Genomic DNA, 26,937 nt, shown 5'->3' with positions numbered 1-26,937 from the left:
GGAGAGGGTTCACATTATCGAGAAACTCTTGTTCGTTGCGATGTCGCGGCGTACCGCCGACACTCGCTTGCCGGCGCGGCTTGGCGCGCCGGGCCAGGGCGCGCTCTGATTGGTCCGTGTTTTTCGTTAATAATTCCTAAACAAAGCCGCAGTTGACATTGGTGCAAAGGAAAATGTCTCTTAGAATGGTCTCAGGAACCACCCCCTTTCGGGATTTTCACTTGTTTTGGGACACCCTGTATATATTTAATATGTATTTGCAACAGTCTGTTGTCTGTTGTGGGGTGTGAAATTTGCATGGTTTTGCTTGCAGGGTGATTCTAAGGGAAAAGGAGATGGTAGTGGTGGATTGAAACGTTCATTAAAAAAAATAGATTCATTTTTCCCAAAGAAACCAAGGCTTGAGATTGCTCACTCGAAAAATTCACCTACAACAACTACAGATGAAAATAATTGTATTGCCGATGCTTCTGCTTTTACAGCTACATTGCCTACATTAACCGTAGATGAAGAAAAAACATGCTCTCCTGTTACTAACGATATTCAGCCTACAATATGTACATCGACTTCTGATTCTGATCAGATAAAGACTTCACTTTCTCAACCAAAGTTTGCTTCAGATATTGCTTGTTATATAGGGGAAAATATAGATGATTCAACTAAAGCTATGTTGCTTGAAAAGCATTGGCAGCCTGCCCCTAATTATACTTTCCCGCATTGTGTTGTTAATAAAAAAGGAAAACAAACAAAAAAATATGCTCAGAAGTCTCACCTTGACAAGTTTCACTGGCTTGTTTTGTCGCATAAAGACCAGGGTCTTTACTGCAAGTACTGTAAAAAAAAGCTACGGACGCTATTAATGATACTTTAAGTGTTTTACAAAATAAAAGAGAAAATGTGGACGTAATCTACCGACAGCTTTTTGAAGAGGCTAAAGAAGTAGCTGAGCAGCTACATGTAGAAATTAAATGCCCCAGAATAGTATCAAAACAAATACATAGGGCCAATAACCAACCTGCTCAATCTGCTGAAGAGTATTTCCGCAGAGCTATATACATCCCTCTTCTAGATTCAATAATAAGTGATCTCCAGGACCGCCTGTCTCCTGATGTACTTAATTTGTTTCAGCTAAGCGTTTTCATGCCAAAAAGCGAATATAGTAATGAAGACATTGAAACTGTGAAACAACTAGCTACCGACTATACATTATTACTAGATAACACTCCAGTTTCTGTCATTGTAAATGAATATCGGCTGTGGATGGTGAAGTGGCAGGCGTGGCAGCGGAGCCAGGACATACCGCAGTCGATTTCTGATCTTATTTTAAATTGTGACATCGATATGTATCCTAATATAAGAAAATTTTTATGTATTATGGCTACACTACCTGTCAGTGTAGCGACAGCAGAAAGGTTTTTCTCTACGTTGCGCAGAATTAAATCGTGGCTAAGATCTTCAATGGTTGAAGATCGCCTAACCGGACTGGCACTTCTCCACGTTCATAAAAACGTACCCATTGACGTAAATGACGTAATAACGCGTTTCGGGAGAAGACGTAAAAGAAACATTGATTTTGTTATTTAAATATATGTATTTTGTCTGTTTCTATTTTGTTTGTTGGAAACCCTTGTCGTACCACCTCTTCACTTTTGCGAAGTTTTGCGTCATACCCCTCGACATACCTCTAGCTGTTATGACAGATCATTCACCACGGTTATGGAATATAAATAGGCTGCCTCATTCCGTGCGTGATAGTGCTTCTCTGGATGTCTTCAAGAGAAGATGGCAATATGTACGTGTATATGTACAAGTTATTATGTGTTAAGTTTTTCAAGTGTACAATAAAGAATAAATATTTTTAAGTACAGTACTTACGTACATTAATAAAATACCTACTTTTTACTTGTATCTATTGTTATCAAAATTAAATTATAAGTTCTTGACTTGACCACGACTATGTGACCCCCTCCTGGCGCCAAAGCTGGATCCGCCCTTGGTAATCAATACGATTTTAGTCGATGAAATACTTGTTATTCCATGATTTTTTTCTTTTTGGTTATAACACTTAGGGTCTCTGCTTAAAACATTAAATAAGCATTTAAAACAAATTAAAACTTTAAATGACCTCTTCGAGCTGAATATGTCTATTTGAAATTTCTTTCTACGGTATCCATGACGTATCTTTTTAAAAATTCCGTAAGTGTCATCGCTAGAACTCGCATAGCTATCAAAGTTACAAAATTCTATTGTTTTTGTGTTTGCAGCGCATGGCAGCGCCCTCTCTAGCGGTTACGTCGCCCCGGACAAAAAGACAAATTGCCGCCCCTTAAGAATATATATATTTTTTTTAAGTAAAGGTACATATTTTTTATCTTCGATAAAAATCAAATCATTTTATTTAAATTTTAATAAAAGCAAATTTATTATTAATTGGGTATTTAACACATCAATATTTTTCTCACAGTTACAGCCGAAATGGCGCCCCTAAATTTTCGCGCCCCGGACAAATGTCCGGGTTGCCCCCGCCCCAGCCTAGAGCGGGCTCTGCGCATGGGTAGCTGATTTTCGGTTTCCTTAATTTGGAAAAACAATTTTAGTTAATATGTAATAGGTTGACATAAATACCTGTTTACATCCGCCGTGTGAGGAAAATGGACATCTTGATTGCAGCTCGAAACTACAAATGAATAAACAACGTTTAAATGATGGTGTTGCTTATACAGAGAAACATCCTTCTCATAATGTTGCTTTGTATAATTGACCGCATCGTTTTCGCGTTAACAGAGGTCTAAAATGGCCGAAACATTAACTTTGCTACGACTGTAACTAGATAAGAGAAATAAAAGTCTCTAAAAATAAGTCTCTATTACTTTCATGCGAGAAACATTTCATAGAGTTCTAATAAGACGTGAGATGTCAACTCCAGTTTTTTTTATAACTAGACAGCGGATTTTATGCATTTATGACAAAAATGAATAGGTGTTATTTGAAACAGTAACAACATTAGAAGAATTTAAAAATACTGTTATATTATTTTCAACCTGTTAAACATATTAACGAAGAAAATAAATTTCTATATCGCTTCAGTAGGCAGAAAATTTTTATTTTGCATAAAGATCCGCTGTCTATTTCTAAATAAATAGCTAAAATGAAAAAGAAATAGCCAAAAACTTGAGTAAAGCATTTATAAACCTGCAAATTTTTGAAAAATTCACGATTTTGCGTAATTTTCTTACACTTCTTTGTATTTTAATAATGGTGGATGGATTTGGAGCGGGGGGGGGGGCAGTGAAAATGAAAATTTGCCAAGGACGCCGATGTCAAAGAGTTAAATAGTCTTTATTTACAAACGAACTAGTTTAAATCACAAACGCAGCGCACAACTCTCGATACAATAATAGATATATATATATAATTCGCCTTCTTATTTTCATATTTTTGTTTCATTTCTCTGGATTGCTCGCCATGATCATCGACCACGAAACAGCGCGGTCAAACGAGACGCGTGTGTAAAAGTTTTCCGTTTCGAGAAATAATCTATCGATCTCGTCGTTCCCCGTTTCCTCTTCTCGGTGCTTTTACCGGCCATTTTTACGCAGAACGTGAACTTACGGGTCTAACAATTACCTGCCGCTTTTCCTTTTTAATATATGTATTTTCATACGTCCGTGACTTCTGTCTTCTATAATGTACAAATTCGAGAACTTCAACTTTCAAACATATTTAAAATTTTCGTATTTTTATATACACGTATAACGCACGTAGATGCATTAAATTTTGGTCTTTTCATCACATCGTTTTATATTCTTTTTTGTTTTTGTTACTTTATATCTCTAACGACAACGATAATTCGGGGTTCTCGTCCCAAAAAACACACGAGTGTGAAAATATTGAATTGTGAATGTCGGGAAGTTCGGGAGCCACATTTACTCGCACGGTACAAAAATTACTTCGAAGTGAATTCTCGTCGTAAAGGGTAAATACGATTTAGTCGATTACCTTTTTTAGTAAATTTATCTCTCTTAAATGTATATCGCCGCTGTTTGCCTTATGCGGCCGCATCGAATTACGTGGATATTAATCTAATCACTTTTACGTAAACTTATGTTCGAGAATTTGTGATGCAAACGTTGTCAAGTTTCTCTTTCCGTAGGATTACAACACTTTGAAGCGGTGCGTCTACAATTTTGCTGATAATTCACGTTAACGTGAGAAAAATCATTTCGAGATGAATTTTCTTGAAAATTAGAAGAGATTCTTGAAAATTACAGCTTCGATACGGTGAAAGAGATAGACAAAAGAAAGCTTTCTCTTTCGGGAATGCTTTTCTGTTAGTAAGCATTACAAATAGCTAACAAATCCTTCCTGGTTTATTTAACGAAATATTAGCTTCTCGAAGACTTTGTTGCAAATCAATACACACTCGTATGAATCGATTGCATGTTATTTTAGCGAATTAAACGGCCGATTCTGTTTCGCAATGAATATATTCATCCTTTTCGAACAAGAATTTCTTATTTTCATCGATTCTTGTGTTTGAATAAATAATTCATGTTCGAAGTGTTATTGTACTTAACTTGACAATTCAGTAGCTATAGATTACGATGCTGAATACTTTCAAACGAACTGGATATACCTGTATATAAAGTATTTCGAATCTACAAGGTGGTGTCCGAAACGTATAAAAGAAGAAGTCCACAGGGCGAATTGTTTGAAACGCTATAACTACGCGGATACTATGCATCGAACATTACCTGCCGTACGACGACGACGGGGTCGCGGCGCATAAAAATGGCGGCGTTAGACGTTTATGCGAGTGTAGCAGATAATATGGTTGATCTATAGTCTTAGAGAGCTAAGTCGATGAACGTTTGCCCGCAGCGATCGTCGACGATGATGACGGGAATCGCAGCGATAACGACAACGATGTTACAAGAATAAATAAATCCTATTAATACGATAATGAAGGTGACGCCACGCCGGGATTTTCAAAAGAAACAGACTGTTCGAGCAGAACACGCGGCGTGACGTTACGAGCTCCTCATCATTTTTTTTTCTTTTTTATCTGTTTCCATCGCCGTCTTAATCCTTCTCTTTCTTTTTTTTAACTGTATAACCGTAATGATATGTGGTAATAATAATAACCATGAGATTAGCGGTAATTATGATTCAACATCGGCGACGTCTGGGTTCGGTGGTTTGGTCCCCCAACGCGGACGTCCCCCACGTTGCTGCCGTTTATAAGAAAGGTCGAACCTCTATCTACAAAGTCAAAAAGGACCGATAAAACGTGTAAAAGGGCTGTGGTCGGTCGAACACGAGCGTGTCCTTTCGGTGGCTTTGTGTAGAAATATGTTCACGTATGTTTGTATGTGTTTTCGTGTGTATCTGTATGTGTGTGTGTGTGTGTGTATGCGTGCGTGTGCGTACGAGTCGGTAGTGTACACGGTTTTTGTACGGAGTCCTCTGAATACAGCACATGTCGCTCCCCTGATACCGTACCGCGCTAATTCGTAATGAGCTTTTTTACTTTTTTGCTTCTCGTCTCCGTCCAGCTCAACGAAACTCTCCCTCGTCCTTGCGAGCTTCTGTCCTTTTTTCTCCTTTAAAGCGTTATGATATGTATATGCTATCTAGGAAACTCGGTGAACGTGTCTTTTTGCCAGGGCGCGGCGTGTCCTTCTCAGGGTGCGTTTCGTGATGCATACATGGATCTGGGATTTGATCGTTTCCGTTGTCTTTCTCACCCCCTGTCGTCGAGCCGCGCTTGTTGCACGAAACGGGGCCGAAAGTGATTGTGCAACGAGAGAGGTAACCAATTCCCACCACGAGTTACAGAAATTCTAGCCAGTATCGCCAGATCAAGACTCTCATACTCTAGCTTACCCCTTATACGACGCCATTCCGCGCTGACGACCATCCCCACGCTTCCGCCACGACCCAGTCACGTGACTAATTTGGTAATGGCAGAGAGGGATCCTCGATCCAAGTCAATTCCCTTGTTCTGGCGGCACTACGTGGTGGAGGTCGCTAGTATGCAACCAGCGTTACCAGATCGAGGGATTTCTCGGATAAATCGTGGGGAAAATGATATAGTTAGAACCCGCGCTGCATGAAAGAGGGGTTGCTGGGGGAAGCAAACATTTCCAACCGTGACCAGGTCTACTTTCAAGCCTTTGAAGTCATCGTTACATTTCATTCGGTCTCAATATCACCGCTGTCGCTCTTCGTCATCGTCTTCGGCCAATCGCGACAATGCGTGCGATAATAGGAGAGCCAGACAGCGTTACCAGTCCGAGGGATTCGAAGGGTAAATAGTTGGGGAAATTCTATACTTAGAATCCGACGTACGTGCTCCTTGCAGAACAGAAAAATCGGGGCCTGGCGCCACTTGTGCGAAACTCCGTGAAACTAACATGTTCAGGACCTTGAATACCGACAACGGATTACAATTAACGCTAGTTACTTACACGGATAAAGAGAATAAAATCTTCTAAATCACCAGTAAGGCCCAAGACCAGCCCCGAAGTGTAACCGAAAGGTAGTCCCGGGGCTGGTCCCCTAATCTAGGAAGGACTAAGTGTAGAGTGGAATTTTAGAGGGTAAGTCTGGCTTGCACTCGTGGAGTTTGTACGTCCTCCTCGAAACTAGGGAGCCCCTCACTTCCCTGGGTTCGAATGGCCCAGGGAGCTAGTGCATAAAGCATTTTACCACCCTCCACTATAAACTATATAAAAAATGAAAAGAAACCAAGTGAAGCCACAAAGTTATACTGTAGTCTGTCTCAGATAGTGACGTCGCGATTCGTGCACTATTGATGGTACGTCAGTGGGACAATTCTCGAAACGTGACGTCATGCGATCTCTCAAATGGGCTTTTTCCGGCAACGCTTTATGCAACGATCCATAATAAACGACGTTGCAACGAGCGGGGTTCTACCGTAACATTTTCGGGAGTAATACGCGATGCGTTGGAGGGGCCGATTCCCTTTTCTCTCGTTATTTCCCCTCGGCTGCATGCCCTCTCTCTTCAATTCAGAAGATTCGTGTCCTGTCTACACGATCATCGATGACGGTGGATATTTATGTAACGGATATTTATGTAACGGATATTTATGTATGTAGTTCGTTTCCTGGGTTAAATCTTGTCGTAGCTTCATAGAGGCAATGCTGTGTGCGTTTACAATTTGTTCGTTGGTTGCTAACGGCAACTTAGAATTCGAGTTGTATTTCCCTTTTTCGTTTTTGTAGTTTATGCGTTCGTAGGGGTGAATTATCTTATATGCTATGTTTATTGCGTTGTAAATCATGTGTAACGTTCACAAACACGTTCACCTGTTGGACGTTCAAGCTTGAACAAAGAGTGAGATTCGTTTAAGAGCAACGATAAAATTTCTTATCTTGTCTTAAGGACTACACGATGTCATTACACTAAATCGTTCCCCGATCCATTATGCTCGTAGCAAGTACTTGTCCTTAACTATTTATTTGAAAACCTTGCGACTCATATTTCGATCATGTAGGTGTGAATATACGAATCTTTACATTGTTATTCTTCTTCATCTGCTTAATACGTAACATAGGGTTGTTTAAAAAATATTGATACATGGTAACAAAAGGGGACCCAGCTCCACTGACCTTGATCTTGATATATGTTGGCAATGTCAGCATTCGGAACAACTTTCCCTGAAATAAGAAGTACCCGACGCTCGGTATTACTTACCAAGATATTCGCAAGAAATGTTAGTTAAACTTACAATTAGTAATTATCACCGAACAGTTATTGAAATATGCAGAATCTCAAAGAGAAGGTGTAGTTGAAATTGGTCGGGGTTAGGTTCGTGATTGTTGTGTGGGTGATTGGGCCGGTTGTAAGATTCGGTGGATCTCCACCTTCGTTTAGTGGTGTGCTATCCATTACACTCGAGCACTTTTTCTACCTTCTTACGTTCCTTGTTAGTAGGAATAGGGGTAGGACCTATACTCCGCTTATGTGAGCAAATGGGATAACTCTATAAATTGTAGCCAAATGTTGTAAACTCTAGCTAATGTAAAGGTAACAGGAGTGAAGAGAAAGCTGTAACGATATATGGTTAACAAAAGAAAATATATTTAACGAAAAATCAAAAAGGTACAAAAGGAAAAATAGCAGAATAAGACGATGAACAATGATTGATCGCACGAATGAGATGTGACGAGTGTCAGTATGAAAAGAATAAGCGCACGAATACTTTGGTCTGTGTCAGTATGACAAGAGTAATCGCCAATTTACGCCAGTTCACACACAAAAGACACACGTTTACTGGAGCACCAATCCACAATAGTGAGAAATGATCTCTTGGACGAGAGAGTGATCGCGAACCCCGCAATTCACATCCTACAATTGTAAACTGTCAAAACATTCCAACGAACTAATGAGTAAGATGGCTGTATGAATTAAACTGAGAGCACTCAGGTGTTGAAAATATGAAGATGGATTCAGTTATGGCGTCTACTTCAAGAGAATAACTTGCAAAGATGCAATGCGTCACTTGTGATCATCCAATGCGCCACAGGTTGGCCACCCCTGCACTAGATAGAAAAAATGAAATATAAATGGCGGCTGCGCTCGTAGGTCTTTGACCCAAAAGAGCTTTTCCGGTGATCTGTTCCGCTGCCAATGAAGGAACCAAGCACCCAAACTGCTCAATGTGGCCTTTGATCTTAAGTTGACCGCTGCCCGGTCAATAACCCTTTGTTCCTTCGTCCTAAAAGGAAACTGTATCCTTGAAATACTTCGGGGCCTTCTTTGCCAAGAAGTCGACCTTATGCTGCAGCTCGCATGAGTGATCAAACTTCAATCCGATGAAACAGCGTTGTAGAAGGGGTTGCAAGTATACTAAATAGTCTGTAATAGACAACAAACAAGAACCTACAATGTAATGGAACCAACAGAACGTTTAAATATCGAGATTGGAATCACAAAAATATAAAATTACATTTACTTTTGTCAACCTGGCTTCTTTGCTTGTTTCGTTCTGTTATATAAACTATCAATTTTATAATATGTACTGTGGAAAAACACGTTTGGAGGTTCAACCAGTGTCACCAGATGAGGGGAGGGAGCACGAATTGAGGGGAACAAGTTACCCTCTCTCTGTCAGGACCGGACACATGCACGAAACACGTGTCACGTGATCGGGCCGCGACGGTTGTGTGGGGATAGCGTCGTAGAAGGGGAAGGTAGAGTGGGGACACAAGTCTTAATGTAGTGTGGACGAATTTCATCGAGGTTTTCTCAATCTTTTTCTCCATTAGCGCACGGTTTATCGCAAACTTCGTTCGTTTTACCCATGTGCTCGGGCTTTTTGACGGTGTACTTTCATGCAGCTTTCAATGATTATCTTGTTTTTCGTTTGAACGCGAAAGATTGCGCGCTTTTACCTCGTGAATAATTACCGGATAGCAACGTGCAGCAGAAAGAGGAACGTCGACTCGCGTTTCCTTTCACCGGACGGTTTCATTAACGATGAATAAATTTATTCACGAGCAAATTCTTCGGAACATGAGTCCACGAAATGGTTGCTTTCGTCAACGAACCTGCAGCGCGAATTTTTATGACGAGATGTCCGCACAGCTTCTCACGTATCTGCGTATAATGTTCGGTTAGGCCGACGCTAAGCAGCTAATTCGTTGATTACTCGATTGTATGCATTTATGAGAGAAATCAGTAGGAGAAATTCGAAACAGCAGAAAGGTTTACAGACTTGGGGGACATTTTCAATTATTTAAACTCAATGAAGAAAAGCAGAAACTCTTAAGCCGACACCTGTGCCTTGAAATTAATATAGATAATTTTTGTTTTGCTTGAGAATCCGCAGTCTATTGATTGCATACGTATGTACAACAGGCTGTAAAGAAATGTTTGGTTTTGGCTGCCATAGGCGTATTCTACATCATCAGATCGATGAAGGTCTGTAAAAGAAAGTTGAGCAAAATTGTCCTTTACCTTGATTTTCAACTAGTATTCTACGCATCATGGGGATAAAAGAAGAACACAATGTAATAAAAAGGTTTGACCTTCATATTCAAGGTGAAGGACAATTTTGCGGCAACTTTTTTTACAGGACTTCATCGATCCAAAGATGTAGAACTTCATCGATCTAAAGACCAAACAATTCTTTATACCCTGTGCATATAAGAATTTGTTTTCATTCGCTAAGGAGGTGATCAAAATATTATTAAATATAAAACATCATTGTTAGCGTAAAAGACATTGTATTTTTTGTGACGTCAAAAAATATTTAGAATTAAATGTTAGATGATTGCTGATGTATAGGTCCTTTTTTCAATTCTCTTTTATTTATATATGACATACGAGGCATGTTATCAGTCTGGTTATCAGAAATTGGTTATTTAATCACATCGTTATAAATCATTATTATTGTTGCATACACCGAATTGTTCCAAAGATTTCACAAGAACAGTTAGTACCAATAGTGGCGAATTTCACACACATAGATACTTGGTAATCGATAATGCATTGTTCAAAGTGCAACGATGGGCACGCAAGAAGCACATATCGGTTAAAATTATTTCAATACCACGTTATCCGATAAATTTCACATATTTAGCATATTCATCTGCATTTATTTTACATATTTTGCGACGACATAGAATATTCAAAATTTCTGATTGTTATTACTCTGGTGGAAGATTCTTTGAATTAAATATATTTATTAATTTTAATTAAATTAATATATAATATATTGTCGTATTAACTTAAAGAAAAATAGATTATCTTCAATGTAGCGTACGATTTTTTAATAATTTTGAAGAATGAGAAAATGACGACTGCTGAAAGCAAAAATATCTGTTTCGTTGAAAAAATCAATTTCAAACATTTATAAAAATTTAGCAAATTAAGGTATCAAGAAGATTGCACGCTACATTGAAGACACTCTATTTTTATTTAAGTTAATACAACAATTTCTTAATTTTTATATTCCAGTCACTTTTATCGTTGGCTGCAAATTACCAGGTTTTGCTGGTAACGGGGTTAGATAATGTTATGCAACTCCTCCAGTTTGTAATTTTATGTAATAAAACATTTTTTTTAAATTTTGCGTTACTACATCTTTGAGGCAAGTACTGTCATTTTGTTTACCATTTTTCTCTTCATTGTTCATTTCACCAAGTTCGGTTCTACAATCCTGTCAATTACGATTCTGTCAATTACACTCGACTCTGGAGCAAGGGAATGTATTCCTTTCACGTCGTCGAACTTGTTTGTCGATTCTCGAACAGATTTATTCATCGTCGATGAAATGTATCGGGTATAGTGAGGTTTGCATGCGGTATGACTGCCACTTGCAGTTCCGTATGCCTGGAGGGGCGTGTGAAGAGACAATGAAATCGAAAACCGCGGGTAGAAATTCACATTCGTGTTCGCAGTGGCTTTTTTTATGTACTTTTATTGTTCCATCTTGAACTGATATGGATGTCGGAGAGGATGTCGCAAGGAGGTCGGTTCTCCATCGATTAATAACGGATCAAGAACTTCTAGGTACTCCTCGTTTCGAAATGTTCGGTGTAGATCAGGCTCGGGAAACTTCTTCCTCGCTGTCGCTTTACGACTTCCACTACCAGTGTATCGGTTTACCCACTATTAACTATCATATTGCCCCTTACCGTGCTCTGCCTAGCGTGACTGCTAGGGTTCCGCCTCCTGCACGGGGAGCAGAGGCTGTCACGCCCTCCTCCACGTGGGTAGTAGTTGCCACGCCCCTGTTTACGGGGAGGGGGAATTATTACGCCCTTCTTCATGGAGAGCGGGGATTGTCACGCCCTCTTCTGTGGGGAGCAGAGGTTGTTACGCCTTTCTCCATGTGGATTCGAGGTTGTCATGCCCCTATCCATGAGGATGGGAGGTTACCACGTCCTTCTCAACAAGGAGCAGAGATTATCACGCCCTCATACATGAGAGTAGAAGTTGTCGCGCTCTTCTCATGGGGAGCAGAGGTTGTCGCGCCCTCATACATGAGGACGGAAGTTGTCGTGGTCTCCTCATGGGGAGCATAGGTTGTCACGCCCTCTTCTGTGGGGAGCAGAGGTTGTTACGCCCTCTTCTGTGGGGAGCAGAGGTTGTCACGCCCTTCTCCATGTGGATCCGAGGTTGTCATGCCCCTATCCATGAGGGTGGGAGGTTACCACGTCCTTCTCAACGAGGAGCAGAGATTATCACGCCCTCATGCATGAGAGCAGAAGTTGTCGCGCCCTCCTTATGGCGAGCAGAGGTTGTCGCGCCCTCCTCCGTCGGGAGGGGAGATTATCACGCCCTTATTCATGGAGAGGGGAGGTTGTCACGCCCCATCCGTGGCGGCCTCAATAGGGTAGGTTGGCGGAGGGAAGGGCGCCCTTCTTGTGGAGAGGAATGTTAGAGTTAAAAGTTAGGACAGTTAAAGGAATTAGGCTAGGGCTGGGCGTGGAAGAGTTAGTGGGAATACTGGCCTTCTGCCGAGGGACTCTCCCATACACCTTCCTCTCCGCCCCGAGAGGGGCAGGTATTTGTAATGAGTGATTACCTCCACGTAAAAAAAGAAGATTAAGGCCTCCTATATGTACACTCCTAATCAAGTGGACAAATGGATTTGCAAGTAAAGTTTGTTGCGAATATCTCGTAAACTAAAGCCGAACGCTAAAAACTTTAAAGGGAAACGTTGTTCAGAATGATGATCTTAACAATATACCAGAAGCTCATTGAAATCTCAGTGGAGGACTGACCCTGTTCTATAAGGTCATCTCTTTTTTTCAGGTGTACGCATTTTTGTGATTGGTTATACCTACTCTTCGTTCAATTAAGAAATCATAGCGACTAGGATGTTAATCAATCAACTATACGCCAAAGTGGCTCGACAGCGTAATCGTCTGTCACAGTTTGAGTTGTTCAAACTGTCGGTGACAGGGTTGTAAGATTGATGGTGTTTGACGGGGACAACTCAACATGATCTTTAGCTTTGAATTAGCTCCTCGAAGGGCAGCGATTGTTACGGTGATTGATGCACTGCCGGCCACGTCTGAATATCGAACATCGTATCCGCGACAATCGCGATAATCAGAGAATATTATCGAAACAAAAAACTTGTGTATCTAAACAAAAAATGTCTACGTTATTAAGACAGTAACATAATTGTACGGCAAGAGGTTGATTGCAAGACAACAAAGGAGATCCTAAAACGTAATGAAACCAACAAAATGTTTAAATATCAAAATTGTAATCACAAATTATATAAAATTAAATCTACTTTTATCCACCCGGCTTCTTTGCTTGTTTCGTCTTTTTTTTCATAAACTATCAATTTTATAACACTGTAAATAAAAAGGATCGTATAATGTAGTAATTATCTGTAGTTAAGTATAATCATTATTTCTTTTAGAATATTATTTTGTAACTTGAAAATAATATGCAACAAGTATAAAAATTATTAGAACTATTTCTACTTACACCTTAATATGTATGTATATCGTTTAACATTTATAATGGCAGTTTCTAACATTTCTTGTTACGAATTTAAGGTTTGAAGCGAGGTCTTGGTTTTCCAACTTTAACTGTTACATTCTACTAAGCGGTCAATCGTTATTGAAAACTGAAGCTTTTAACATTTTTTGTAAGAACTTCTTCACAAGTTATTTACATGCCTACTTCTTATCTTCTCGATGTAAGATTTCTACATTTTTATCTAAAAAGTTGTTACCCTGTTGTATGAGAAATGAAGTTGAAACTTTACAAAAATGTGGAAAACCGTAAAGTTTCGCATAAGTCAATAAAGAAACAAATATTTCGCTAAACATATAATATCACAGTTGAGAAAGTTGTGCATACTAATCAATAAGCACTTAACAAAACGAGTAATGAAGTGTAAATAGTTGGTAAAAACATTATTAACGAAACGAAATAACCTTATCAGTAAAATATTTTATATAGACAGAATAGATGGAATCATTTTTTGTCTACTCATTTGAAAGTTACAATTATCAATTGCATTTATCGATAGAGCCAAAAATGTCCATTCATTTCCAGAAGATGGTATTCTCAAACACATTTTCACACTCTCTTTAAAATCCTTCCTTACTATTATTTTACTCTCGCATGTTTATTCATCACAAATTCCGCGAATATAATCATCCTGTTTCACACTTGCATTTTTGGAAAACTGCCTGTCGATGTTTTCTTTCGTCTAACTGAACCTAAATCGAGAGTACGGAAAACAATGCTGTCTGTAACTAGGTCACGCCTTCTTCGTATCGCGGCACCCTTCAAACGAATTTCCTTTTCCGTATCCATATTTCAACACGGCCTGCTCAGCTTAGCAACAACTATATTACCAACAGTCTTCGAGAATTGCCAATCATTTATCAACATAATAAAGCTGCTGTTGTCTTTTGATTCTTCGTACAGATTCTCTGCTTGACAACTCCTATAGATGAATCTCATCGTTCTCTGTCATAATTCTTTCAATAAATGCATCGTCGTAAAAGTCCAATTTTTACAATAACATTAACGTATACTTTATCAATCCGCTAACCTTGCGCTACTCGTCCATAATTTATCGCATCGTATCATCGCTGTGTTTCGATCCAAAACGGTATCTTAGGCTTCGCGATCGAAGAGTGTTTGCAGGGCCTATACACTAGGTCCAGAGCCTGCAGCTTTGTCTAAGGTTGAGGTCTCAAGGACGCAACTCTTTCGGGCCCCGAGCAGTCCTTCTGTCGGACACATCATTTAAATGGATTGTTCAAACCCATCACTTGCCAGTTTCCATTCTTAACGTGCAAATATACTTTTGTCCAAGTTTTCGTTCAACCTCCGTTAGAGAGGACAATTCTCTCCTCGAACGCAATTCGGGGATCACGAGAGGGGGCTGTTGATTGGTCCCGTCGGTATTCAGGGTGAGCATTGTGCGATATACATACATATATACATGCGTACGTGTGTCGTTTTTGTTTCTGTGTACATACGCGGCTCTCGTGTCCACGGTTTCTTCTGTACCCACGCACGAGACCGTACGTGTCCCTTCGGTGTGTATACATAGATCGTGTACTGTTCGTCTGTCGGATGATCGCTAGGTAAAGAATACGGTCTAAATCTATACAGGCTCCCGTGCCATCGCACGCACTGTCGCTATTGATCGAAGACGATGACGAAGAGCGACAGCCGGTCATACTGAGACCGAGTGAAATACAGGGTCTGTCCGGAAAGTAATGCGAACACATTTAAAAAAAAAAATCTATTAAACATATGGGTACAAACCTTTAAATTTCTTCAAAATAGGATCCTTGGGCGTCGACACATTTTTTCCAGCGCGATTTCTATGCTTCGTATGCTCCCTGGAAGGCGTTTTTGGAACCTCTCGTGTACCCTCGTCACAGCCTCTTTGACGCGTTCCACGCTTTCAAAATGGCATCCTTTTAGCACATTTTTAATTTTTGGAAACAAGAAGAAGTCGGCGGGAGACAAGTCAGGACTGTACGGAGGTTGAAGAAGTGTTGTGATCCAACTAAGAAGTACCGTTTACTGTTTTCCCCGTAATCTATGGAAAAGTTTTGGTTGGAAGTGCTCGACGAGGCTGCGACGAGGGTACTACGAGAGGCTCCAGATAACGCCTTCCAGGGAGCATACGAAGCATGGAAATCGCGCTGGAAAAAATGTGTCGACGCCCAAGGATCCTACTTTGAAGAAATTTAAAGGTCTGTACCCATATGTTTAATAGATTTTTTTTTCAATGTGGTCGCATTACTTTCTCAATTGAGATGAAACCGTCCCCACCGTAGCGCCCAATGTCCCCTTCCAGCAAGCGCCATTACTAGAATGTGGATGTTTTGATGCAATTTTCAATTTTTGTAGACGAATTTTAAGAAAGTGGATTAAAATACAGTAAATCCTCTATAAACGCAAATAGGCCGTACACGATAAACGCAAAAACAATACCCTCTCCACTGTAGTAATCTGATCTCGGCTCGGGTATATCGGTGTGAACCACTACTAATTCAATTACAAACCTTCTTTATTTTGGATTATTTTTTTATGGGACTTTCGCCAAATTATTTCTGGCATTTTTCGGATTAAAATAAGACCAAGCACGATATAATTTCAACTGTATTTAGTGGTTTAGATCAGGCCTGGCCAACCAAAATGGTTTTACGAGCCACTTTGATGACGCGTAACATTACAGCGGTCCGCACTTTAGGTAAACATGCTTTTAAAAAATGTAAATACAAATACAAAATGAATAAAACTTTATTGTTATACTATGATTCAATATAATTAACTCTCGAGTCTTAATTAATGAGATATTTGTTTATCCTTTCTATAATAATCTATATTTATGTTCGACGTTGCACATCTTAGCTGGTTTTCTAAATTGGCATCAGTTAATGAAGCACGCGATGAACTCTTTGTAAATTTCATCTTCGAAAAAAATATTTCACGAACATATGTGGATCCAAAAGCACTTACAACTCGTGCAAAATATCTTAAGTTGTGGAATATCTCTCGGATATAATATAAGTATTGTATTTACATTTATTTAATTTTTTTTTTAACAAAAGTTTCAATAGAAATATAAAATCGTCCGGCAGGCCGCACAATTTAACGTGGCGGGCCACGTGTTGGCCAGGCATGGTTTAGATGAACGTTCCGGGCGCAAGGATGGACAAGCGTATGGGAAAGAAAGAGACGCGGAGATTCGCAGTCGCTTTGGCCGCGCGCTGTCCTTCTCTACGTTCGGCTTGGCCTTTGAAGCTCAAAAAATAGTGTTCTGTCTACGATAAATGCAAACGAATCCCCCCGAGGGTTTTGCGTTTATAGGGGATTTACTGTAGAATCCTACTTGACGTGGTAGTAGCCTTTTTAGATTTCAATTCTTCTAATGTTTCTACTATTTTAATTTACACCTACTCGTTTTTGCCATAAATGCATCACATCCGCTGTCTAATCATGACATCGCCGGTTACCCCCGCTATTGATACGTCGCACAGTGGTCCCAAATCGCGGAAAACCGGCCAAAACCTTTAAACGTACTTGAATGCACCGAAAAATTCGTACTCGGGGGTTTTCGGGGTCGCTGATTACGAATATGAAGTTTAAATTCCAAAAAACAAAGTGGCGGATCCAATATGGCGGACATATACATTAAAATATGATTAGGTCTGTTTGGAAAATGATTTTTTTGGGGTGTTTGGGGTCACTGATTACGAATATGAACTCGAAAATTTGAAAAACAAAATGGCCGATTAAAATTTAGACAACAATTCGCATTAAATGTGTTTTGAGAGGTTGACAGGTAAAAATGTATAAATGATAAACAAAATTGCAGTTTGTATATCAAGAATTAGTATAATGGTAAATTATGTACATAAGATTTAATCATCCGAATCGTTTTTGATTACTAAAAGTTGTAAAATCGCATTTTAAAATCCATAGAAATGAAACAAAGTTTACCCGCGTATGAGCAAACAGGAGTCTATTGGACGTTGGTTTTTATAAATTTTGAAAGATAAATGCAACACGTCAGGAAAGGAATTTTGGTGGGACAACGTGGGACTTTTAACTTATGTCTACGTTTCTACAATACGCGCATCAAGTTTTACCTTCTACGTTCTCCAAAGAATATTGCTATCATGTAACGTAATGACTATCAATTTTTGATATACAAAAACAGGTAAACATTCCACTTACTTCCAGGAACGACATCCATTTTGCAGAATTGAAATTGATGCACTATTTTGAAAGTTATGCACTTTAGAAGGGGGCGTTCAATTTTCTACTAATGCGCGCGACAAATACTCATCAAACGAAGGCTAACTTTGAACTGACTGCAGAACCGTACCATAAACATTTTACCTTTTTCCTTGGTGGCATTGGTGGTCATAACATCACTTTACCCAACACTGGAATTACAAATTCCTAAGAGGAAGTTCATTTTTGTGGTTTTGGCCGTGTTTTCGGGATTTGGGACCACTGTGCGTCGGTGGGACAGTTCCCAGCGGGATCGCTGGAATTTTTACGGAAACGCTGGCCAGGATAGATTGAGAACGTGAACACTTTGTCTTGCCATCATCCGGCGAACGGAAAGTACGCGTGTGTGTTGTACAAGGACTCCCGGTATTGGATGGTTCAGTTGAAGAACAGACGAAGCGAAAGTACCAAATGATTTCGAGAAAATGAACTTTGAAGGTCTGGGCTAACACTTGGCTCGTCCGCGAAGCGTTTGCGTGCGGCTCCAGGCACAATCACTCGCGGCAACGCAACGCGTTCGGTGTACCGACGAATAATCCGCCATTTCCTTAAACGAAACCGGACAATTTCAATTACAAAAACGCGGAGACCAACAACGAGTACCATTTAGATGGGAACTTCGAGGTCCTCCGGAGTAAACGAAGAAACCAGACAGGCGGACTATCAGTGTGTACACGTAATAACAATCTACAGAGTACAGATTCTAGAACCTTGCGTAGAACTTTAGCGCCAGAAGAATGTGCGTCGAGCATGTTCAAACTTGATTTTCTCGAAAATTTGATTCTGCGGTTTCAAGGTAGATTTTTATATGGAGAATAGTCTACTTTTGGACTGAATTACTCATTATGGGGCGCACTGTATGTACACGAGCTTTTTGGAGGTTTGTAAGTAGTTTCTTCAACGTCTCTTTTTATAGTTTCTGGAAAGAGCAACCGAACCTTTCGTGCGAGATCTAGATACAATTTTGCGCGATGATACTGGAGGTCACTGGGGGCTCTACACTTTTTATTCATTCAATTTGCATGTCGACTGTGGTGTCAACACTATCGATAAGAAATAATACTGGTAATAGATGCACTATAAATTCATTGAAAAGACGTACTGATCGCCCATCAGGAGATGGAAGGGAAAAACTTGTAGAGGGGCCACGTGATACCCCTACTCCGCGCTACACGTCTTACGTTATTGGCCGAATCGCTTGACGAAGACAGCAAATGCACGTAATAGTGTAAGTGAAACAGAGCGATGCGGCGACGCTGAGCTCCTATGTCAGGGCTGGGTATTTCTGTCTCAATTGAGACACAACCGTCCCCTCCAAAGCGCCCAGTGTCTCCCACCAGTATCCGTCGTTACGAAAAGGGAGGATGGTGGGAGAAGCAGGAGTTTGAGGGGCCCCTACCGTGCCCACTCCTGCTGGACTATCAGTAGGTACATTGAAAAAAAAGAATGGAAAAAAGAAAATTATTGTTTCTTTTAGTTGGAGTCTGGTATTTACACGTTGGAGTAATTTTTTAAACTGGATTAGAAGTAAATATACCAATTTGTTACGTTCTTGCAATAATTTTTGCAATAGTTTTTGTTAATCAAGTTGTTAAACACAATCTCCAACTCTTTCAGTATAAACCTAGTCTTTTCGTAGCAATAAGCTGGCATTGGGTTAAATCCGACGAGCTCAATAAAATACTTTTTACAAGATTAAAAATGATATCGGAAAAGGAATAGGAAAAATTATGTTGAACAGTCTGGAAGGAAAGATCGCGTTTAGTATGAACAATAAGATCGGGAATCTTTAAATGTACACTAACATTTCTGGAAAGATTCTGACAATAAAAAGCGTAGATATTGCTCGGAATATGTAAGTGCACTGTGTTTACGAGGATAAAAATATATTTCATATTTTCAAGTTTTTAGCGAATGCTAATTTCTCCTTTAAATACAAGACACAATTCAACGGAAAATATTTGAAATATTGCCTGTATACTCTTTATTTTCCTGAAGTGATAAATTCCTAGTTTCAGATTTTATGTATACGATTATTTACAATTACAATAAACACAATCTTTATGCGATTCTCCCCGTTGTTCGTTAACAATCAAATGATTACGGTCTGGAAAGAATTCTGTGCTTTTCGATAACAGTAACAGTTATACCAATGTATATATAGGACGGGGCAATAGAATATCTTCGTTATTTGTTATCAACCGAGAAAACTTTTAACAATCTTTTCTTGTCTTTGAAAATTTTTCTATGAAACAACATCATTTTCAATTCGCTAATGGATACAGTTTGTCTTTCTTTACGAAAAAGTGAGATATTGCATATGTACTGATCGTCCATCAGGCAGTGAAAAACTTTTGGGGACCACGTGATATCCCTACTCCGCTCTACACGTCGCCCGCTATTGGCCGAAGACCGTTCCCACCAGAACCTAAGCGCGTGAATGGGGTCCGCAACCTGATGTTAACCTGATGGTCGATCAGGTCGATATGAAAATTTTCTCGAATTCCGGCAAGGTAATTTTTAATGGCAACGATAATGGTAATTTTTAAGCAACTCCGAATTTTCCGATTAAACGTAAAAATGCATATGCACTTAAAGAATGTAGAAAAAAAAGATCATTTGTATTTCGTTCGTGTTTGGAAGAAACAATTGCATTTTATTCCTTCAATTAAGGGGGTATTCTGGTTTTCGAGGATGTTCCTCCGCGAATTTTAAGGAATCTTTCTCAAAAGAATTATTGGTATTCGAGGTGCACGTGTAATTTGTTTAAAGTAAAAATAATCAAAGTTATACATACATTTTTTTATAGACCATGAATGAAGATGAATGTTTCGGGCTTTCCGCTAATCAGAAACAAAAACTAAAATGTTTTATTAATCAGTATGAATGTAACCGAAAGAAATTAAAAGTCGATTGGTCAATTAGAACTTGAGATATTGTGGCAACCGTTGCGAGAAAAACGCGTTTGGAGATACAACCGGAGTCACCGGATGAGGGGAGCGAGTTGCTCTCTTTCTAAAACACGCGTCACATGACCGGGCCGCGGCGGAAGCGACACAAGTCTTGAACTTCGAATGCTTATAACTCCGTCACTTTTATAAATTTAAACAAATACTTTAGCACACATATTCTACAACACTTGTGCTATAAGTAAATGCGAAAAACAATAAATCGGTTTTGTGAAAATGAGAAACCAGAATACCCGCTTAACGCACTATGGTGTCTCAAGTGTTGTTATCGAAATAATAAAGAATTTGTCGTTATAAATAATACGTAAATAATAAAGAATTGGCTATCAGTTGTGAAACAACAAAGGATTTCCGTCTCGGAAGAATAAGTAGTCTTCGGTAAAGAATACACTGATCAAGCACCGACCGAAACAACTTCAAAATGTGATCACGAATGACCGTCGCGTTAGAAAAATAGGGAACGTCTTGCTGTGTGGGCAAGTAGTCGTTAATCGTAATGCGTGTGGTTATTAACGCGTGTTTGTGTGACCGTGTTTAGTATAAATAGATGGAAGTGCGATTGTGATAAGCGATCTCCATTGAAACGGTTGCGTTTCAGTAGAAATGTTAGGTGTATAATTTCTTAAACGCGACTCGAACGATCTTACGGTAATGTCTTTTTGTTCTCTGGGGAAATTGTTCCTTCTGCGACGACCAGTGATATCGTTTTATGTTACCCCATGGATGGCTCAGCTCTTTCCGTTTGCCTTTCCCGCATCTTTTCTTTTATAAAATCGTCGATTAGTAACTTTGCTTTAAGAGTAAATTATTGTCGCGCATAATGGTTAGAAAGACATTTTGTTATGACTGCGATATTATTGTGTAAATATACTTTTTGTCGCCCGATGACTTTACGAAGTATGTACTTTGGTTTTTACTCTAGACCGACGATGTATCGATATACAAGTGTAGATACTACCAGGGAACCTTATAATATCAATACTTTGAGTTTCTCTCGGTTTCTTTTCTTTTTTTAACATCTAATATCATTAGTTTCTTAAATAGCTTTCTCTCGTGGCAATTATGAGTCACAAGGAGTGTGATTTTGATAGCAGGTCCTCAGAGTCACGCTGCTCTTCGGTCATAACCCTGGGGGTGGGGGTTTGGTGGGTATTACTCGGCCCTTTTTCCAGGCTGCGAGAAGCTCCACACTACCCCCGACCTACATCAGTAAAGACTGTGCGTAAAAGCATTCTCCATCCCCTTAATAAAAAGAAAGGTCAGGTCGGACCGAGATGTCGAAAGTTAAATTGCAAAATTAAATTGCGGCTGCCCTTTTCCAGAAATTCCTGCCATTCTCCTATAAATTTTTCTCTTTTCCCTATGTTATCCCGTAGATTTGTATGAGAAGATGCGAGAAATCTTCGATCCTGGCACAAGCACGCGGTAATGCCGATAATTAATTAGTTGATTAGGTGGTTAGGTCTTGGGAATCCACGTGATAGATGTGAGCACGTGTTTGTGGTGCCACCTAGCGGCTCCGCTCGGTAAGCGGCGCAAAACACTGTAATTTGATCAACTCTCATCACTTATAACTTTTGAACCATTGATCCTCCAGGATCGAAACTTGGATTTCTCGCATTTTTTCGCCCAAATCTACTGGATAACATAGGAAGAAGGCGAAAATTTATAGGAGAAAGGTAAATATTTCTGGTTACTGCAGCTTCGGGTATCAGAATCCTAAATTTCGAGTACCCGCACACCCCCTTTTGGTTTTGTACGAAAACAGCCGACAGAAAGTGTTCAAATAGTGTTTAGCTGCGTGCACTGGGACGAAGTACGTGTTTTTCTTTAGTTTACGAATGAATTCTCAGTATGCGATGAAATTTACTCGGAAATGGAAACTTTTTCAATGATTTCTTCGTCTTTGTACCGACGCGCTCGGTTGAATCGGCAATAACAACATTTATTTACAAGAAATCGTATCGTTTCTTTCGTAGATCGAACTTCTGTCCTCCATAGCATCGTACCTGCAGATATTCTCACGCGAAAAGTTGCAAAGTCAACTGACCAGAAGTATTTATGAAATACATACGTAAATATGCAGTCGTTTTGATGGACGGAATTAAATCGATTATACAATGCTTTTGCGTATTTGTCGAAACTGTTTTAACAAACGAACTCGGAATATCAATGAATACTTTAAATCGTAAAGATCTTCTACGAGTAAACTCTTCTCTTTGACTACGTGTAACATTATATTTTAATTTAATATCTCGGTTTATCTTTACTTAGCAACGTTTGAACATTAACTCGAAGTAATTCAATATTTACGAAACATACAAGTATTATATTTTAACGAAAGGCTATAAGGGTTCGAAATTTATTTTACTTTTGTTTGAGCAATACTGATGTGTTAATTTTGTCGATTACGTATGTTCGAATCGGCCTCTCGGACACACGATTTGATAAAGGATAGTTCGAAAGCGATATCACTGATCCCAGAAGGACTTTCGTATCGTCAAAGACGATGGTATTTTATCGATATGATAATTCACAATTTCGGAGACTCTTGAGGGTTAATATGATGGGGGTTGTTTTCTATTTAATCGATCCAGAACGGCATAACATATCTCGTAAATAAATATATTAAACTCTGCTTTAGTTTGTGCTCAAACGATATCCTTATAACAAGTGCGAAAGTATTAGAAAAGAATATTGGCTGCTCTTTACTTTACCGTACTCAGAATGTGTGCCTTTCTTCTATAAATTATGATATATTTGGTATGTAATCCAGTAGATTTGTACCCGGAGCGGTTGCAGGTCGAAGTTTCGATCCTGTAGGATCAATGGTTCAGGAGTTATGCTTGCTTAAAGTTGTGCATTTTTCAGTGTTGTCAAAAACACTGCAGATTGGTCAACTTTAAGCAAGCATAACTCCTGAACCATTGATCCTACAGGATCGAAACTTCGATCTGCAGCCGCCCCGGGTACAAATCTACTGGACTACATACCAGACACATAATAATTTATTGGAGAAAGACACAAATTTCGAGTCCGGTAAAGTAAAGTTTACCCAGAATATTTTTTAACCTAAAATCGTAATTATCTTCAAATGATTCGATGGTAAATAAGTAGAACCGATGAATTTTCTTTACGAATTGATCAGAGAATATACCGTGGTAGATTATGATCACAGGATTGCGGATCTTTATGCAAAATGAAAAATGTTTGTATTGATTCCAAAATACAGAAGCCAAATAAAAATTTCTTTCTTCGTTTAACGAGATCATTAAACTGAAACTAACAGGCTGATAGTATCCTTGAATTCCATAAACGTATTCACTGCTTCCAATTGTACGTACATATTTTTGTCATAAATTAATAAAATCCGCAATGTTTAATCCAAAATAGTAAACACATAAGAAAATTTATTAAGTGGTAAAATAAATGCCTATATGCAGTTCCCGGTTTCTTGCAATCGATGTGTCAAATTTTGATTTTGCATACAGATCCGCAGTCTAGTTATGTTTGCTAGATCATTAGTAGATCATTGGTAGAAACTCTATGCAATTATATACGTTAAATTATCTACATACTTTAGCTATTAAAACGATATAGAATTTCCAAATTTCCAAGTAAATTAAGTATGACGTCGATAAAATGAATCAACACTTTCACTGTTCTATCAATTCGAATACGGGAGGTTCTGTCCATACCTATTCAATCAGGCTGAAAGAATATAAACGATTTTGTGCATGGAGCATTCACTGAACTTAGCTTATAGTCATTACTAGACTGCGGGTGCTTATGCAATTTGCATTTTTTGTAGACGAATTCTAAGAAAATCGAATCAAATCGGATCTTATTTTCCGTGGTAGATTTCCATGCTATCAGAAATAAATTAAAATCGTACTAAATTCCGTCGAATTGAATACTCTGGCATTTTTTGGAAATTTGTTAGAAGCCATAATTGCATAAAGATCTAGTCTAGTCGTTACGAATAAAAAAGTTGCACCCAGAGTAATGAAGCATACTTTTAAATTGTTCATTGTCTCTTCTGAATGTGCTGACAATTGAAACGACACGTTTCTCTCCCCACAATTTCCTCTTAATTAACCCCGTACCTTAAATTGGCGTCTGAGAGACGTGATAGGTTTCGGTCCACAAACTTGGTTGTTTCGAACCTCCCATCAGAAACCATATTCAGTAGCAACCTAATTCTACATTGATTTCGAAGCAATACAAATGATTTTATTTCCGACGGAATGCAATCCGGGCATAAAATTGTAAGGCAAGGGGTTAAGGTGAAACAACCGCGAGAATCAGGAGACATAAATTACGACCTGTTCGATTAGTTCCCCGCGAAAGTGGTCGAATAATTTGACAATGATATCGCTAACGGATCAGAGTTTGCGTTGCGGAAGTCGCAGGATCGTTTAAACGGAAAGCATCCGGGAAATAGATGAAACGAAAGGGGTGTCTGTATCGTTCGTATCTGGATCACGATCGACCCGAATATTTACACGTACGTGGACGTATATGCGTGTGAAACGTTTCAAGTTCCTATGGTAGGTGTGCAATGCGTGGGGCTGTACACTGAAGATCCTTAACCCACGCGTCGCTCGACTTTTAATACGTCCTTATTCCGAAAAACGAGATCCTCTTCGCGACATTCCCTCCCCGGGTATATCGAGCATTCCGCGAATTCTCCCTCCACTGATCCTTACAGCGACGATACTATTCTCTCATTTTATTTCTCCGGGCATAGTGCTTTTCATTCCTGAGCCGACGCAACGTCTCGAAGCCTTTAGAAAATCTGGGCAAGACTTTAACCTTTCGTTGCATGATCGTTGATGCAAACGTCGCTTTAATATTAGCAACACGCTGTATACGCGGCGATGCAAACATTTTTCGCAATATTTACGCTACGTAATGTAACAAGTTCGCGATTAATAAATCGCGTATCCCCTCCCCCTTCCTCCCCTTAGTACAGTGCTCGGATTTACTTACTCGCGACGGCCGAGTTTCGAAGGCTCGCTCCCCGCGGCGGTCCTAGTTCGGAGCTCCTCAGGCGCGTTCCATCAGTGTTCCGATATGCTGCATCTTTTCTCGTGCATGCGCGGCCAAAGCAGTAACGTATCTATATTAGGATGATCAGGCAGCAGAGCCCTGAGGCAGTTATATTGGCAGGAATGTACTGAAACAATCTGCTCCGGACAAAAAGACTCCAGGACATGTCCTACGAGTTACAAAATATACAGAAATACACATGTTATACATTCATTTCCCAAAATCAAATTTAGTCCAGTTAATGAATGCTCATAAAGGGGGGTGTAGAGGGAAATGGAAGGAACACTATTTTTAACTTTAGAACTTTGCTAGGACTAGTTAGGAGGTAAACATACTAAAAGTCCCTACTCCTAGGAGGTGAGCGGAGTGCAGGAAGGCACGTAGAAGGTCCTCTTTTTCGGTTTTCCGCTTATATCTCGGAAACTATGTGTCCTAGCGATAAGACCATTCTATACAAAATTAAAGCTGACAAAATGTGCCATAAGTTTGATTTCATTCAGCTTTTCGCTATCTCGCATAGTTTCCAAGATATCCTCATTCAAAGTTCACTAATTGTGAGAAAGAAGAGCCTTATTTGACTAGCTAACTCTTCAGCACAATTAGTGAACTTTGAGCGCGGATATCTCGTAAAAATGCGTCCTAGCAATAAGATCATTCCATAGCAAATTAAAGCTGACAAAATGTGCCACAAAATTGATTCGATTCAGTTTTTCGCTATCTCGCATTGTTTCCGAGATATCCGCGCTGAAAGTTCACTAATTGTGCTGCAAAGTTAACTAGTCAAATAAGGCTCTTCTTTTTCACAATTAGTGAACTTTGAGCGCGGATATCTAGGAAACTATGCTTCCTAGCGATAAGATCATTCTATACAAAATTAAAGCTGACAAAATGTGCCACAAGATTGATTTGATTCAGTTTTTCGCTATCTCTCATTGTTTCCGAGATATCCGCGCTCAAAGTTCACTAATTGTGCTGAAAAGTTAGCTAACTTACAGCGCGGATATCTCGGAAAAATATGCGTAATAACGAAAAATTGAATGCAATCAATCTTATGACACATTTTGTCAGCTTTAATTTTGTATAGAATGGTCTTATCGCTAGGATGCATAGTTTCCGAGATATAAGTGGAAAACCGAAAAAG

At 39.3% G+C, this 26,937-nt stretch overlaps 1 protein-coding gene and 1 long non-coding RNA gene across 2 annotated transcripts in view; both read left to right on the top strand.

Annotated features, from left to right (window-relative positions):
* Nucleotides 1-26,937, top strand: part of LOC143211323 (uncharacterized) — an 86,512-nt gene that overhangs the window by 4,706 nt on the left and 54,869 nt on the right. The gene's annotated exons all lie outside the window — the stretch shown is intronic.
* Nucleotides 257-8,106, top strand: LOC143211322 (52 kDa repressor of the inhibitor of the protein kinase-like; the record flags this gene model as incomplete). Its single annotated transcript, XM_076428854.1, is given in 2 exon segments — nucleotides 257-835; nucleotides 838-8,106. Coding segments are annotated over 2 exon segments (1,326 nt in total), but the record flags the coding sequence as incomplete, so codon positions are not given.

Source organism: Lasioglossum baleicum, chromosome 8 (genome assembly GCF_051020765.1).
Source record: "Lasioglossum baleicum chromosome 8, iyLasBale1, whole genome shotgun sequence".
Lineage (NCBI taxonomy): Eukaryota > Metazoa > Arthropoda > Insecta > Hymenoptera > Halictidae > Lasioglossum > Lasioglossum baleicum.
This window is presented reverse-complemented; position numbering and strand designations above follow the sequence as displayed.